Genomic DNA, 18,855 nt, shown 5'->3' with positions numbered 1-18,855 from the left:
TCTGTGTGCTGTGTACTCACTGCTTGTGAGGTCTGGTGGGTTGTAGTTGTTGGTAAGGTACAGGTTATTTGGCTTTGCCACTCTGAGGTAGACGACCTCTGCTGTGTTCTTCAGCGCCCCCACCGCGTCCTCATGCATCACGTCCTCCAAACACACATTATTCACCTGCAGTTGACATTAGATGCAGAGACTGACGTTATTGTGAAAAAGAAGTGTACTGAATGTGCACTTTTAGTCCACTTCAAATCTTAAAAGTATGTTTAAAAAAAGCACTTGCAGATAATATAGTATTCAATAAAAGGCACTGATCTATGTAATCTATGTACTGGATTGCTCACTGTGCTCTAAACTGCCGTCAGGCGTTGAAGCCACCAGAAGTGTTCGAGCGGCTATCTTACTATTCCCTACCAACAGAGGGCATCACTAACTTACAGTACAGTCACACATTGACCTAAAATCACCCGATTTGCAGCGTATCAATCGCACATGAATAGTTTTTAAGATACATCGATCAGGCATAACATTATGAGCACTGACAAGTGAAGTGAATAACACTGATTATCTCTTCATCACGGCACCTGTTAGTGGGTGGGATATATTAGGCAGCAAGTGAACATTTTGCCCTCAAAGTTGATGTGTTAGAAGCAGGAAAAATGGGCAAGCGTAATGATTTGAGCGAGTTTGACAAGGGCCAAATTGTGATGGCTAGATGACTGGGTCAGAGCATCTCCACAACTGCAGCTCTTGTGGGGTGTTCCCGGTCTGCAGTGGTCAGTATCTATCAAAAGTGCTCCAAGGAAGGAACAGTGGTGAACCAGCGACAGGGTCATGGGCGGCCGAGGCTCATTGATGCACGTGGGGAGTGAAGGCTGGCCCGTGTGGTCCGATCCAACAGACAAGCTACTGTAGCTCAAATTGCTCAAGAAGTTAATGCTGGTTCTGATAGAAAGGTGTCAGAATACACAGTGCATCGCAGTTTGTTGCGTATGGGGCTGCATAGCTGCAGACCAGTCAGGGTGCCCATGCTGACCCCTGTCCACCGCCAAAAGCGCCAACAGTGGGCACGTGAACATCAGAACTGGACCACGGAGCAATGGAAGAAGGTGGCCTGGTCTGATGAATCACATTTTCTTTTACATCACGTGGATGGCTGGGTGCGTGTGCGTCGCCTATCTAAGCATTGTTGCAGACCAACAATGGCTGTGGCCTCTTTCAGCAGGATAATGCGTCCTGCCACAAAGCAAAAATGGTTCAGGAATGGTTTGAGGAGCACAACAACGAGTTTGAAGTGTTGACTTGGCCTTCAAATTCCCCAGATCTCAATCCAATCGAGCATCTGTGGGATGTGCTGAACAAACAAGTCCGATCCATGGAGGCTCCACCTCACAACTTACAGGACTTAAAGGATCTGCTGCTAACATCTTGGTGTCAGATACCACAGCACACCTTCAGGGGTCTAGTGGAGTCCATGACTCGACGGGTCAGGGCTGTTTTGGCAGCAAAAGGGGGACCAACACAATATTAGGAAGGTGGTCATAATGTTATGCCTGATCAGTGTATATGTATGTACGTTATTAGTTACTTTGAGCATTATCTGTAATGTTTATGTTTTTTTTGGGCAGGATAAGATTTCTGCACGCATTTATGCAGGAAATATTAAGCATGAACATATATCTCTGGGATTATTAGCAGAAATTGATTTGAATATACATGAAATATTACAATATATACAATCCCCTATTACTAAATTGCACTATACTATATTAAAAAGGTTTACCATGCATCATCTTGCTCGGAGCGACAGTATTAAATGCTTGGAAATAAAGCTTAATGTCCTTAAATCCATACGCAGTCAGTGTCATTTATCTAAATAAGTTGTGAAGCGTTTATATTATTTCCTGATGTCTTTTTGTTGACCATCATCCTCTTCAGACTCTTGGAGATCTTGGAAACCGTTAAAAAGCCACAGGTCAGCTCAAATGCCTTACAAAGCATAAATCTGTATTCATAAATCATTGTAGGCTATTATTTGTAATATAAATGCTGAGGTGTCTCGTCCGTCAGCTGATCTGATATTCGCTGTAATGAAGATGAACGTAAGTGAACAGGGGAAATTCCCCACTTTTAACAAATAACCATTTAAATGTTTAGGACATTTGCGCTGTAAGAATGTACAGGGAGACTTCAGATATAAAAATGCTGACTCGTTAGGTAATGTTTTCTCATTAAAATCAGATGATTTCCTATTAATTCAATAGAATTTGAGGGAATACTAGGGAACACCAATATGGCGGCGCAGCGGCTTCACTTTTTATGATATCTTGAGCAATCCAGTCAGTGATAAAAGGCCACTTAAGTGTACTTCAAGACTACACACTGTTTCTTAGTACACTTAAGTACCCTTAAGTACACAAAAAGTGCATTTTTAAATAATGTCAAATTAAATGTTTACTTTACATTACAGTTTAAATTATTATATTTTAATAACCCTTTTGTCATGCTTTAAAAAAGTAAACTTATTTTGATGTGTTGACTAACATAATAAAGCACATGTAAAGTGCTTGATTATAATTTTAACTGTAGTGTGTTTAAATTTAATATAATTTAATATACAACTTCAAAATTACAAATATATTCAAACACATGACATACAGGTTTCAACAGAAACGACATTAAAGTATATTTTAGTTTACCAGAAATGCTTGTCAGTACAATCGGCAGTACATTTTAACTATATTTCAAAGACAATAGAAGTAATTATGAAATTAAATATAAAGATGTACTTAAGTGGGTCAAAAAAGCACACTAAAGGTCAGCTAATTACATTTAATATAAATTTAAACTATAATACATTTTTTAATTGTAATTAACATGAAGTTAAGTAACCAAAAACATTACATTTAGTTCATACTTAAGTATATTATTTCCTCAATAAGAACTCATTTAAAATTTTTGTTAAAGAGTACTGCTTTTCTCCTGTGCTGCATTCAAACATGCACAACCTGCCTGTAGTTCCACCTGTGACCAGCAGGTGGCAGCATTGAAGAGCCAGTGTGATACAACAGCACGGATATGTGATGTTATTCAAATCTAATACAGCTTTAACTCCTGTCTATCTTTACACATTTGTATTAGTCCTCATGAATGATGTATATGTGTCGTCTTACCGCCAGTATCTTATCACCAATCTGTAGTCGTCCATCCTTATGAGCCGCTCCTCCCTCGATGATCTTTGTGACATAAATGCTGTTGTCGCCGGGGATGTGCTGGTTACCGACACCACCCGCTATACTGAAGCCTAGCCCTGAGTGAGGAATACAAGGTGCAAGATATTCCTTCATGAAGAAAACTTTCAATTCATTCAATTCAAGTACAATTTGGACACTTTTTTGACAGTTGGCAGAACAACTTAATAATGGGTGATAAATATTCTAAAATCCTTTGTATTGCTAGCACTTGTGTTATTGCCTCCTTAAGATGAATTGCTCTGTTATATATATATATATATATTCCTCATTTGCAAGTTGCTTTGGATAAAAGCATCTGCTAAATGAATAAATGTACATGATAAATAGAGTATCTGGTAAAGAAAACTTTTGCTTTGTGTGATGCTGCATTCACCCCAGCACAGTGTCCAAGATTACTGTTGTATTGGCAAGCCAAAGATACAGTAACAAAATACTCAAATATGTTTCATTATTATAACACGAGTCCACACCTTTTGGCCCTTTGATGAGCTTGAGTTCGGTGACTTTCTCAGCGATGGGTTTCCTGCGTAATACATATAGTCTGACGATAGCGCCCGCCTCCTTGAGGGCTTCCACTGCCTGACTGTGGGTCACCTCCCGAACATCAACGTCATTCACAAACAGAATACTATCATTTACTCTGAGAGAGAGAGAGAAATGGGTAGAGGAAAGGAAAAATAAGTTATTAAGGTAGTTTTCCCATCAGAATTCAGAACTGACATGTGTCAGAAGCTGCTAGTGCTCGGCCATAAATGAACCATTGAACTGAAAGCTGTCACAAAACTCCATTCCGTTTTCTCCATAGGGAAATGGATTTTTAAAGATATCTTATAAACCTTTAAAGTTCTGAGGTTGTTAATCCATTATATAAGCTTTTATTGAAGCCATCCGTTCGCATCATTTTAACTTATTTTTAAAATGATCATGTTTAACAGCACAATTTGTGGTGAAAAACTACATTACCCATAATGCTGTACAGAAAATTCCACCAATCAGAGAATCACAGCAGGGAACATCCACTCCCATGAGTCTCACTACATTGTCAAAACACTTAAATATTTGTATATATATGAATATTTTGCAATAAGCTAAAATGTATTGTTTTTATAGATATAATCAACTATATATCAAATGTATAATTGTATATTTCTCCATCATTTTTAATATGATTTGCAGTGCTTCATGGGATTGTAGTTCTCTCTATCACTGAAGCAGTTAAGTACACTGTCTGATTTTCAGATATTTTTTTGCTTCAAATTAAAGTTTGTAACATTGTAAATCACCTTGTAGCTGGTTGGTTTGGTTCATGGATTATAACACTTTTAACAAAAACATTTTTTAAAATCCCTATGGGAAAAATACTTCTGGAACAACCCTGCTAAAAAAAAACTGGGTGGGCACTAATGTACTTGATTAGCATATTATAAAATTAAATATTACATTTTTACATATTTTTTTTTAATTTAGACATGGTCAGGCAACACTGGCATACAGCACAACCTCCAGGATTTTATGTGCAAATTATATTATGTTTAAATCTGACTTTATTCCTCACAGAAGACACACCCGGCAAATATTCACTGCGTTTACTCAGACTTACTAATGCTGCACACTGAGACAGTAGAAATGTATTTACACAGAAATAAATGGGCTGAAATTTGGTGATTTTGAGATTATCGACATCAGGCAATAACCATGTCCGTTGGCTGACTGTCAGAAGCGTTCACTCTCTCTTGTGTCAGCTCCAGAATCACATGACACACTTGTCAATGTATGATAAACAAGTTCTGTTATCGGTTTCAGAATATTTTCAGAGGCTGAAACTCAGAGGCTGTTTAAATGTTCAACGGAGTAAATGTATTTTGATATGTCTTTTATTTTGAAGTGTCGTGTTCTCAAGTCTTGTCAAGTTTTGCATTATATTAAGCCGCATTTACACTGCAGGTCTTAATGACCAATTCCAATTTGTTGACTATATCCAATATTTTTGACGACCAGCTTACATCTTCTTTTAAAAGTGACCCATATCCGATATCTGCATTTACACTATACACCTGGTGAAACAACCCAAGTTAGACGTACTGACCCGGGAAAGCTTAAGCTGAAAAGGAAGTAAAAATGGCACAATTTGCAATGGACGCAGACGAAATCATAATACAAGCTTTTGCTTTCCGCACCATCTTTAAAGGTCAGCAAAACGTTGGGTTGAGCCTTCGTCCACCACTGCACAATTGAAAAGAGTCATGTGATCGCAGTTGGTGTCCACCTGAGTTAAAGTCATTCGCCATGTTGCTTTTTCAGTGACGTACGACTCATTGACAGGGGAATATCCGATCTGTCTGCTTACATGGCAGACGCAAACACACGTATCCGATTCATATAGATTTATTTCCACATATGAATGAGACTGATCTCAGAATATCAGAATCCATGTGCTTTTTTCCTGTTTAACATTCATGGGTCATATCCGATCTGTGCCACACGAGAGGAAAAAATTGTAATTGGTTCACTTGAACCATGTAATGAAAATGCGGCCTTTGTCTGTATATTTACGTCTTGTGTTTTCCATCGTTCTGGCACTGAGTTAGTGATGGGGGAACCATGACTTTCTATATGAATGAACCAACTGCTAAATTATTCACTGCACAAAACAATTTACAAACCAATTGGAAATGTTTTCTTGAAAGTGAAATCTATTAAATGCAATGTACAAATCAATATCATTAACCATATAAAGCCTATTGTATCATATTTATTCTACGAATTTCTAAAAAAAAAAATTCTAAAACTTATCAACAGGATAAATACTTTGCTGAAAAACCTGTTGTACACAATCTAGTACATGCCTTCTGCCCTCGGATAGTTCATACTTTTTTTAGATCGACTTTTATTAGCTAGCAAAACACTATTAGTATAATTTATAAACATTTACTGGACTGAGGAAACTTCAATTATCCATACATCATTTCTTAGAAAAATCATGTTAAAATGTGATCCATCAGATGCTTATTTGTTCATCTCTCAATCATCATTGTATTGTATTGCATTATGTATTGCATGCTTTTCCACAAACAATAAAAAAATCAAGAGCTTTGATCATAAAACTAAGCATTTAATATCATCTTATTAAGACATATTATTAGGATATATAGCGTGACAACTGATATTTATATGCATTTTATGCAAGTCGTCTGCTCTGTAGTTATAAAGATCATTTATTTACAACAATCAGAATTTCATCTTAATTTTTGGCCATATAAATATCAGCAAATGTACCAAAAATTGCATATTTTTTCTCAGTTTGGGCTTCTGTTTTCATCCTCTGAGTATCACTATATCATACTATATGAGCCAAAAAGCCTCATGTATCAAATGTGACATATAAAAAAAACATATGCAAACTTTTAAAAAAATATTTTGTCTAAAGGTTCAGTAAACTGGAATCATGTGACTAAAGTACAGTAGACTGCTCTTTTCTCAAGCAGAGCACAACAACATCTGACAAAAGACATTTCACTGAAACTGACAACTCGACAAAACGCCACAAATACTCCTTAGCTTTCAGAAGTGCAAATGCGGCACTAGCTGTGCTGTCATCCAGTAACATAAAGCAGAGATTACAGAGAGAGAGAATAAGTGCCGCTGTGATGACTGACTGTCAGTAGACTTTTTCTTGAACATATCTGCTCATAAATATTCATATTTGAGCACACTAATTAATACTGACCATCAAGTAAGAAAGTAGAAAACAGAACAGATGCTTCATTTTTTCCTGTCAGTTTTGTCAGCTCAAGCCCTTTCCTTAATCTACATCTCCACCTACTGAGCTCTAAAAACAAGTGGACCGCAGCACAAAAACAGGGCTCAGGTCTGTCTGATAAGGTCACGGCATCTCTAAGAAACAATGCTGAATGCAAATGCAACTGTACAGTTTAGGTTAGATAGGTTCAATATTTAAATAGACTTTTAAAAGGAAGAAGAAAATGCTTCTGTTGATAGCAAAAGCTTTATGTATAATCTAGTCCCATTAAACACATACTGATATAGACAGGTTGCATGACATGCCCTCATCCTTAAAACCATGAATGAAACTACACAAGATATTAGCGACCTCCATATATTATAAACCACATATTACTTTGCATCACTTCTTGTGACTCAATCATATTTCCAGCATATGTATCACTTTTAAATTATTTTAGTCTGTTTATTGCACTGTATAAATATCCTGTTAAATTTGAGGTAAAAATATGGATGGCATATTGGTGCCTGTATATTTTACAACTTATAATCATACATTTCATTAACTGATTTAATAATAAATGTTCGAACTACCAAAGTCAGCTTTTTACCTTAAAATGTATTGATAACCAATATAGTAATACAGGGGGTACAGTAGAAAGTCACATGATGAATCAGAGTGGCCTGTCCATAAAACATGACCAATAGTTGAAGATCGACGGTGAACATAGCATGACATAACACCATCAGGATAATATTTCACTACAAAAATACAATTAACATTAAGTAAATAACAAAGTATGTAACACAAAACAATGTACATTACTGATAACAAAAATAAGAAGAAACAAAACTACTTAAAGAAAATCATAATCATATGTGATGTCATGCAGGGACTCCTGTGAATGCCCTTTTACTGTTTTACACCATTGATTATATGGTAATTCATAGTTTTTACTTGCAAAATCCAAATTTGACAATATTTTACTGTAAAAATGGCTTATAATGTGAGTTTTAATGTTAAACAAAACCATTTTCATAGTAACTTGTTTTTACTAAAGCATTTGTAGCATTTTAAGCATTTAATTTTTCTGTAAAACATTTTTTACTTAAAACAAGTGTCCTTTTTTCTGTGAAACACAAAAGGAAATATGAGGCAGAATTTTTCTGCGGCATTACAATAACGCAATGTCTTTATGTTATCTTAATTTGGGGGTTTTCTCAGCAAATACTGGCAAATATGATTAATTAAATAATTAATAAACAGTGTTGGGGAAAGTTACTTTTAAAAGTAATGCCTTACAATATTGCGTTACTCCCTAAAAAAAGTAACTAATTGTGTTACTTAGTTACTTTTTATGGCAAATAATGCATTATGTTACTTTTGCATTGCTTTTTCTCACCTGGGCTGGGCTTGCTTGTTTGTTTTTTAATAACAAAAATAATATATATTTTTGGCAAATGTAAAGGCCTTTTTACACCATAAGTGAAATGAATAAGCCTCAGTTAAAGGAAATGCAAATTCATGTCTGTACGGCTAATAAACTGAGATTAAATACATAGAGTTATTTATCATATTTATTATTACAGGTTTGCATAATATTCTGAGTTTGCATTTCACTGTTTTTATTCATTTTGAGGAATACTGACTCTGTTTTTGTGTGAGTAAACGCCTGCTCACATTTAGTCTAGAACTACAATACCCATCATATCCACGCAGCGCACACAACACCTCTGACCTTTATTTCTCTCAACATGGGGACAGGAGAGCTGTCAGTCAATAAATGTGAAAACAAAGTAACTTGTGTTACTTATTTGAAAAAATAACCCAGATATTTTGTTGTAAGTATGTGTTACTTTAGTTACTTGAAAAGGGTAATCTGGTTACTTAACTTGCATTACTTGTACTGTTACCCCAACACTGTTAATCAATATATATTTGTCATTTTTTTAAATTATAATTTAAATAACATTTAAATAATTTATTTGCCTGTACTATGAAAATACTTGAATGCTTCATGAGAATGAAGATAAACAAAGTATCTTCACAAACCTTTCACTAAAAAATAGAGAATATTTTTCATTCAACTGTAAAATCACACTGTGGGGGAAAAATGTTCCTGTCTTTCAAAACCACAGTCCGTTTGGTCCCAGAACATCAGTAATGAACCCTGGCTGTCCGCTGAGAAGATGAGAGGACAGCATAAAACAGCTGACAGTCCATCAGGTTTGACAGTGTGTGTGTTTGTGTGTGTGTGTGCGTTTGCCTCGAGCTGTGTGGTTAAAGTCAATAGTTCCCTCATCATTAACTAACCAACATGTCTCTATATGACTTTGATGAACAGACTGAAAGCAGTCATTATTCACTGACAGTCTTCACCTCCAGTGAGCTGTTAACCACTGCGCCGCATCTCTGAGTCAACAGCAGCACCGATCATTCACACTGCTGTGTTAATTAGATCACTGAAATGATCCGACTGAGGGTGAGGAAATAATGACCGAATTTTCAATTTTGGGGGAACTTTAAGGAACTGCTACATCTAGAGTTACTTCTCTCAAACTGCTATTTCTGTCTATCTCTTCTCTTTCTCTGTCGCTTCTGTGTTATTTCTGTCTCCTTAATTTCTCCTGCAGTGTGAGTGAATTTGTGTGCAAATGTGTGTGTGTGTGTGTGTGTGTGTCTGTATGTGTGTGGATGTGCTGCCATGCTCTGGGGTAAAACTGCATTTGTTAGCAGGAACCCCAGCTGGTCCCATTAACAATGCATCACTAGTACATCCACAGAGATATTTAACTGTGAGTATATGATTATGAACGTGAGCATACATGTCCATATAGTGACCATAAAATTATCAAGTCACACGTAAAATATGAATGCCATTGTGTTAGTTAAGAAAATATTGAATTACAATTAATTAATTAAAGATTAATCATTAAAAGATCGCAATCTCAATTCAAACACCCATGCAATCTCATTTCTAAATGACAACGATTCACCTGTGTCTATAAAACCTTTGACAAAATCACACCAGAATATTACATACTAATCTGCGTTGGTGCTGCCGCTGACCCAGAGAGAGCAGTTGTCATGGATAGGTATGAAACGGTGTTTTCAACCACACAGTATTGTTATTTGTGTTACAAATTGTGCTACAAATATTGAGATTAACACAGAAGTCCTGGAATAAAAGTTTATAGTTCAGATATAAACACTGATGTCTACGGCAGCGATCAAAATAGAGCAAATCACCTTCTGAAAGTAACTTGGCACTTTTCATTCAAACCAATTTTTAAAAAATACTTCTTTGAAATTAATTAAACATTTTTAAATAGACTGCAGCAATTAACATTTTGTCAGAAACTCGAGAAAATTATGTTATTTTGTTTAGTTGTCTGTGCAGAATCGTGATCTCTATTTGAAACAAAAAATTATGATTCTCAATTTATCCAGAATTATATATATATATATATATATATATATATATATATATATATATATATATATATATATATACAGAGCCGGATAGTAACAGATTACATGTAATCTGGATTACGTAATCAGATTCCAAAAATCAAGTACTTGTAATTAGAGTAAACTACTTTTTAAAAAACTCGTAATCAAACTACAGTTACTTTTTTATGGATTACATGATTACATATTATTTACACAATGGCAGTAAGTTGTTTACAATTCATTGATTCTACTCACTTTTCATTTTTTTAATGTTTATATTTTTTTCATAATAAACCTGCCGCTTATATACGTTCGTGATTCTTCAAGTTTTTCCGTCGGTGAGGGGGAAATATAGATTAAATATATATGAAATAATAATAATAATAATAATATATTAAATATAGATTAAATATTTGATGTAGCAGTGATATTGCTGTGAATTTCACGTTTTTCAATATTTGTTTTTGTAATGTTGCTGTTTTCTAAATTTACTTAATTTTAAGTAAATATGTTTTAAAATCATAAAATGTGATTTTGTTTTATTCAGTGTTACTATCAACAAACATTAACAGGTACATTAGTGTTAGTATTTTGAAGTATTAACTGTCCATACATTGCCCTTTAAAAGAATCTGTTGAGGCTCTTGTTGGTGAATAGAATATTTTTTGGAATATATTTTTTCTTTGTATATGTCAAAATAGTACAAGACTATCCTACAATGACATCAAATAAGGGTTAACACAAAAGTAATCTAAATGTAATCCAAAAGTAGTCAGATTACATTACCAAAAATGTATAATCTAAGAGATTATATTACTGATTACAAATTTTGTCACGTAATTTGTAATCAGTAACTGATTACAATTCATAAGTAATCTCCCCAGCTCTGTATATATATATATATATATATATATATATATATAGTAAAGGTTTTCGTCGTCACCTTTATTTATAGCGATTTACACAATACAGATTTTTTCAAAGCAGCTTCACAGTAATAAACAGGAAAATAACAGAATTAATGATGCAAACGTCACCAAATTTGAGACTTAAATTCATGTGCCCTAGAAAAATATGTTCCTCTTGCAGTGACATCTCTTCTCTTCTTTGATGATGTGTTTACTGGTGCGAGGGCGGGGCAACCTGTCACTCACATGAGATCCACCAATAGCAAACCACAACAATCCAATCCAGTCCCCATGGACAAAATCAAGTCCCACCCTATGTTTTTTCTTGTTTGAGAAGCCATTTCACTTGATATACATTACAATAGGGATGAAAAGACTATCGCATCTTCCATTTCATGCCGAGTGCTTTGAGTGTCTTTTAAACCCCAACTAAGCAAGCCAGTCTTTTAAAGATAAATCAGTCAAAGTTACCTATTGCAATGACATGTGTAAATGTGATTTAAGCATATAAAACCTTTTTGGGGTCACTGTATATGCAAACTACCTGCAATACGTATGTTACCTGAGTCTCCCGTCTTGTGCAGCGGCTCCTCCTGGAATGATCTTGGTAATGAAGATGCTGGGGTCGTCTCCTACATGAGGGTTATCAGTCCCTCCGGCGATACTGAAGCCTAGCCCAGAGTTCCCCTACACACACACACACACACACGACTGGGTCATTCTACAAAATAAGAGACTTTTGTGTCCCTCATATATGTATAGACTGAAGCTCTGCTATACTGTAGGTGCCAAAATATATTTACATGTATTTATTTAGCTTTAGATGTCAAAGGCAATTTATCAACACTGAAACATGTTATTTACTTGACAGAATCTCTTGTGAGAAAGAAGTATGCTTTAAAACACTTTTAAAAAATCATGCTGTAATACAGGACTGTAATTGTTTGTAAGATTACCCTTTCCAACGTAATCTCTTCATATTCAATCTCTCCTTCTGCTCCGTTTACCTACAAGACAACACATGCACAATGTCAGTCCCTTTAAGACAACATTAAAACATAAATGTTTTCTTCTTCGGCTCAAATCACGCTGTATTTCTCAGGCTGGTTCAGATGTGTATTCTAGAAACTGCCGATACTGCTATCAAATGCAGCTGGCTCTTTTAACTGAAAGACAGGACTTCTATTTATACAGTTTCTATATTGAGCGTTTTGGTGGTTGCTCAGGTGTTGTGGGTGGTTAATAGGGCATTGCCTAGGGTGTTCTAGGTTTGAGGCATCTTTTCATATCTGCAGCACTAATTATTTCTAGATCCAAAGACTAAAATATGCAATCTCTGCATAATACTTACATAAGGTGAGCCATCCAGTGTGTCTGTATTCACCACTACTGGTGGAGAGTTCGCCTGAAGGAGGAAGAGAGAGAGGGAATGTTTAGCACAGAGATTATTTGAGATAATGGCTGTTTGGAATTTACCACGGTGCTACTTGCAGGTCTGTTGCAGGATGCAGTATATACTGTGCACAGTAAGCAAACTGTATGTACCTACTGTACTATGTTTGGGGTCGTTTTTGAAAGAAGTCTTTTCTGCTCACCAAGGCAATGTAAAAATGGTACTATTCTGAAATATTATGACAATTAAAAATAACTTTTCTATGTGAATATATAGTAAAATGTAATTTATTCCTGTGATCAAAACTGGATTTTCAGCATCATTACTCCAGTCTTCAGTGTCACATGATCCTTCAGAAATCATTCTAATATGATGATTTGCTGCTCAAAAAACATTTTTTATTATCATCAATGTTGAAAACAGTTGTGCTGTTTTTTTCAGAATTTTTTGATGAATAGAAAGTTCAAAAGAACAGAATTGATTTGAATTATTAGACTAGAAATCTTTGTAACATTATTAATGTCTTTACTGTCACTTTTCATCAATTTAATGCATCCTTGCTGAATAAAACTATTAATTTCTTTCAAATAAAAGAAAAACTCTTGACCCCAAACTTGCACATTTTTATTTCCTAGATAAAGTAGACCCAACATAATGTGACAACAATGTAACGTACTGTTTGAAATATCAACATGTCCTCCAACCAGTACACCCATATAGGTCATTTGTCACTTCCCTGAAATACGACCCATAGGAGCGTTTACTAAAGTTGCGCCCCTATAGACAACAGGACACTTTCATTTTAATTCATTGTACCCTTTTATTTGCATCATGTTTTGGGTTCTGCGTAGCTCAATTGGTAGAGCATTGCAATATATAATAATATGCAATCATGTGATCATGGGTTCAATCCCAGGGAACGCATGTGCTCATAAAGTGCATATGCACTATAAATCACTAAGGGTAGGTTTAGGGTTGGGGTAGGTGTACGTTAATAAAAAAATGAGTTTTGCTAAATGGAAATAGGACAAATGATGTGTAAGGGACCGTGTAAAATGTCCACACATTGCATTTAAATGAACACACATTTTGATTGGTAATGACGGTTATATGTCATTTCATGACGACAGACGTAACATGACACTGTCATTATTTTTACACCAGCTAGAGGGCGCATGACTTTAAAATGTAAATATAGGTCGTAATAAGTGCTTGAAAAAACGACCTATAGGGTTGTTTTTTGGAGGACAGTCTCTGAAATATATATGAAGAGTTCAGATGCAAGAGCCGCTAAACGTCAAAAATGAGATGATATTGAGCGAATACTCTCCACACATAGTATACGTTCATCAAATACTTTCGCTTCAAATCTGCTGAATCCCAGTGTCAGCCCATTGACAAATACTGGTTTGTTGGCAGAAACCACTAAACACCACTTCCCTTTGTCAGCAAAGGCCTCTAAGTGCACAAAAGGACCAGTCGGAAGATGCGAATCGAATCATATGTTTTCAAGATGAATGACGGTGTGCGTATGAACTGCTTTCAATTGCCAAGTTTTGATCACGTTTTGTCCATCGTTACAGTGGCACTGACAGGATTTCGCGAGTAGCAAGTAAACACACAGTGTTCATTTTGCTGCTGTAAAACTGACAGAAACGGACATTTTACTGTGTCTTGTTGTTATCAAAGAGGTGGACTTAGAGGTTTTTGCGAATAAAAAGCACACATGGATTTAGCTATATTTGCAGCAAAAGACAGTCAAATTTGTTAAATACCAATGAAATGACTAAAGTGACATTTTGAAAAAAAGGCCTTTTAATAACTGACTAATAACCTTTTCATTGCCATTAAAATGAAATTACTGAACCTAAACATAGGAGCCTGGTAAAAAAAATGCTCCTTTAAAAGAAAACATGTCAGACGGACTTAGAGATTTTTGCATCTGAACTCTTTATATATATATATATATATATATATATATACACATATATAAACACACACACACACACACACACTGCAGTAAGCAGTACACCGGTATTTGATTTGTACGATCCTGAACACAGTTTTACGCGTCTTTCCACTGAAACAAACAGCGAACAGCACATACATCTACAGATAAGCTGTACTACAAGGTGCACTACCCTCTATTACAACTCACACACACTACAAGCAATTTACAGCTGTAACATCTGCTAGCACCTCTATTGCTTTCCAATAAATGTGATTAGACACACACACACACACAAACAAACAGTTATGCCTTCCAGCTCTGTTCTAAACCACTGCCTTTTATTACAGGGCGCAGCAGCCGCCCACATGATCACATTAACACACACTCAACTACACACGCTGACAGAAACTCATTCAAGTGCTCACTGCCCCACGGGTCAGACTGGCAGTGGAGAGAAGGAGAGACAGATCTCAGAGAGATGAACATTTCTGTGCAGCCACAGGGAAGAGTGTGTGTCTGTGTGCTACAGGCGAGACTGTTCTGACCCTGAACGACTAACATGTAAACTAAGAAAACGTTTTTATGGCTGTTTAATCCAATGCACATATGGATCCTTTGTATGTTATAGGGTACTTCTAAAGACCAGTGTGTGAATTGCACATTACCCTCGTGAAAAAGAAGTATGCTTAATTTAATTTAATGTACGCTTGTGTACTTCAAATCTTAAAAAAACTGTTTGTGTTTGCCTTGTCCTGGCGTTTCCTTCTGTTTAGTTCCTGTTCCCATTGATTATTAGTTGCTATGGTTACTGATTGATTTGGTTCACCTGTTTCTCATCTAGTTTCCTTTGTTTGTAGCCATATGTCTGTGTTTCAGTTTCTCATGGTCATGTTCTCGCTCACGTTTACGTTTATGTGTGGTTAGCTTTTCTCATGTGATTTCCTGTGGTTTGATTTTGTAAATGAAGATGATATAGTTTCTGGAATTTTCCTTTCATTTTTTTATCATCATGCTTGTCTGCAACCACAGCTTGTGACAGTCACTTAAGTGTCTTCAAAGACAGTACACATTCATCATATTTTAATAATCTTTTGTCATGCTTTAAAGAAGTACACTTATTTTGAAGTGTTGACTAACATACTAAAGCACATGTAAAGTACTTGATTATCATTTGAACGATGATCAAAACATATAGACTGAGTAGATCTCATCCATCAACACCCTCGGTAACGTTAGGCTTTTGATTTATATGCTGTTTAATGTTTGATAATCGTGTTAGCTTACATGTTCGTTAGCAATACTTCTATCGCTTGTTTCTGCTTCTTTTTCACCTGTGTTTTGATCAAGAGATTCTAAACTCTTTCAGAAGATGATTAATAGCGCCCCCTACCGTATAACAGTGAAAACATGGATTGCCGGAAACAAATTTCTCACAATTGCGACTTCTGAATTCTTTTCTCAGATTTGTGTGATAGAAACTCACAATTGCAAATCATAAACTCACAATTGCGGGATATAAACTCACAATTCTAATTTTTTTTCTCGCAATTGCAATTCTGACATCTTTTCTCAGTATTGTGAGATATAAACTCACAATTGCAGGTTATAAAGTCCAAAAGTATTTTTTTCCTCAGAATTGGACTTTATAACCCGCAATTGCGACTTTATATCAGAATCGTGTCGTGTAAACTCACAATTGTGAGGAAAAAAAAGTAGGAATTGTGAGATAAAAAGCTGCAATTACCTTTTTTATTTTTTATTCAGTGGCAGAAACAAGCTTCCATACTTAAGTAGGACTCATAATTACTTCTATTGTCTTGTACTGATAAGCATTTATAATAAAATAAAATACACTTTAATTTTATTTCTATTGAAACTTGTATGTAATATATTTAAATATAGTTAAAATTAAATTTTTATAATGATGAAGTTCCAATTTAGTACATTTAAAATATATTAACTAATTATGACATGTCTCTCTGAAATGCTTGGCTCTGATTGGTCAGTCGCGACATTCGGAGGTCAGTTATTCCCTGATAATGTCTATTGTCAATAGCAATGCTGTATAATGACCATTCATCCGGGTATTTGACACTTCTTTCATTCAAATGCAGATGGTGCCATTATCGACTGTATTTATTGTAAAATGAAACCAGAGCATTTTTTAATTCATTTTTAATCAGCTATTTTAATTTGTTCCTCAGCGTGTTTAAACGAATGGGAATCATGATTTCAGTAAATACACCTACATCGGAATCGTAGCAGGTAAATGGGATAAACATTTAAAACCATCACACGTTTCAAAAGACTGCTATACTAGAATTTAAAAAAGCTTGAAAAAAAGCTAAAAAGTAAAGTCACTAACTTCCACTAGTATCCATACACAATGTAACTATCTGTAAAGCACTGCTAGCATGGTGGAAACACCACCCACAGGAATTATGTTGGGAACACATCACCAGACATTCATCCACCTGGAAAAGCAGTCCTCAGATAATCAAGAATTCATGTAAGCACTCTCATAAAACATAATCTTCATGTTTTTGCTTTTAAACCTTCCAGTACACTTGCTTCACAGAATTCCCTGGGCATTACTACGAGTTTAATGTCTGTTCATACAAAACCAGGGAGTCAAGGTTTGGCCACTGAGCTTCAGCTGTTAGCCCTGCTGGAAGTATATTTAAATAAAACAAACTACTTGCAGACAAAATAATATTAATGAAATAAAATAAACTTAAAGACAATACACTTTCATGTCTGTTTCTTAATTTTTAAAACTTTGTAATAATGTCAAATAAAATAAAATAAAATAATGTCAAATACATTTTTAAAACTTTGTAATAATGTCAAATAAACAATATCTAACTTTAAAATACATTTCATTATGTTTCATAATCATTATGTTTTATTAATCTTTTGTCATGCTTTAAAGAGGTACACTTATTTTGATGTGCTGACTAACATACTAAAGCACATGTAAAGCACTCGAGGTTACACTATTTTAAGGAGTCCTTGTTACAGTGTAACTATACATTTAAGAACTGTGTAATATTAATTAACAATATGTACTTATTATATAATTAGGTCTATGGTTTGGATTAGTGTTAGTTACATATAATGATGCATAATTTATATCATAAGTACATGTACAACAAGGACACTGTAAAATAAAGTGTTACTGTACTTGATTATAATTTTAATTGTGCTATTTTACATTGCAACATCATCTTTAAATGTGTAATTACAAATATATTTAAATATGTGAAGTTTCAATAGAAAATAAATGCTAATCAGTGTATTCGTCAGTACACTTTAAATATATTTCAAAGACAATAATGGTCATTATGAATTTACATATAAAGATGTACTTAAGTCCTACTTAAGTTGGTCAAAAAGGCACTCTAATGTTCAGCTAATAGTATTTAATATAAATTTAAACTATAATACATTTTCATCTAATTGCAATTAACACATTACATTTAGTTCACACTTAATTATGTTCTTTTATTTCCATAATAAGTATTTAGGGCACTAGTATAATATGTTCAAGTGCACTTCTTTTCACAAGGGCAGGTATATTAGAACAGCTTGAAACTAATGGATGAGCCAAACTGTTTTTGGTAACTGACAGCATGCTGTTCATATAAACTATGTTGAAAATAATAATATATTCTGAATATTCCATTTAGAGAGGAAGATGGGAAATGAGAAGCTTGATTGAATGGTGGCGTGTGGGTGGTAACGCTGCACACTTCTCTCCCTCTTTCCACTGGATTTCTCTGCACCTTATTCCCCTTCATCTTCCTCTCCGCTCTCTCTCGTTCTTTCGGTGGTTTCTGGTGATTTGTTGTGCTGCAGTAGTCTTTAGATTACCATGAGAAGATGCTCTGTAGCTAAAGCATGAAATCAGCCTCCTACTCTCACACCATTACTTCTCTCCTCATTTCATTTCTCTTTTTCTGTCTGTTCCTCCACCAGGTTTTATTACCCAGCTCCCAATTCAAGCAGTCTTTACAAAATGACAACAATGCAACGATGAAATATAATTATCATTGGTATTTTTCAAAAGATTACTAAGCTACAAAAGGCTGTGTGTTACCATGATTTTAACATTTGGGTGTTCTTGGGCATGATGCGAAGCAGATAAAAATTTATTTATT

The 18,855-nt window shown here is 35.0% G+C and overlaps 1 protein-coding gene across 4 annotated transcripts in view; it reads right to left on the bottom strand.

The window, feature by feature from the left end:
* Nucleotides 1–18,855, bottom strand: part of LOC127513280 (disks large homolog 4) — a 158,029-nt gene that overhangs the window by 21,311 nt on the left and 117,863 nt on the right. For all 4 annotated transcript variants that reach the window (XM_051894954.1, XM_051894953.1, XM_051894952.1 and 1 more), the window contains 6 exons: nucleotides 12,703–12,756; nucleotides 12,308–12,358; nucleotides 11,914–12,038; nucleotides 3,719–3,888; nucleotides 3,168–3,304; nucleotides 21–165 (listed from right to left, as the gene is read on the bottom strand). In XM_051894954.1, coding sequence (XP_051750914.1) covers nucleotides 21–165; nucleotides 3,168–3,304; nucleotides 3,719–3,888; nucleotides 11,914–12,038; nucleotides 12,308–12,358; nucleotides 12,703–12,756 — 682 coding nt within the window. The remainder of the gene's footprint in view (nucleotides 1–20; nucleotides 166–3,167; nucleotides 3,305–3,718; nucleotides 3,889–11,913; nucleotides 12,039–12,307; nucleotides 12,359–12,702; nucleotides 12,757–18,855) is intronic.

This window comes from Ctenopharyngodon idella, chromosome 5 (assembly GCF_019924925.1).
Source record: "Ctenopharyngodon idella isolate HZGC_01 chromosome 5, HZGC01, whole genome shotgun sequence".
NCBI classification, from domain to species: Eukaryota; Metazoa; Chordata; class Actinopteri; order Cypriniformes; family Xenocyprididae; genus Ctenopharyngodon; species Ctenopharyngodon idella.
The sequence above is the reverse complement of the archived record's forward strand: the minus strand, read 5'-3'. Positions and strand labels throughout refer to the sequence as shown.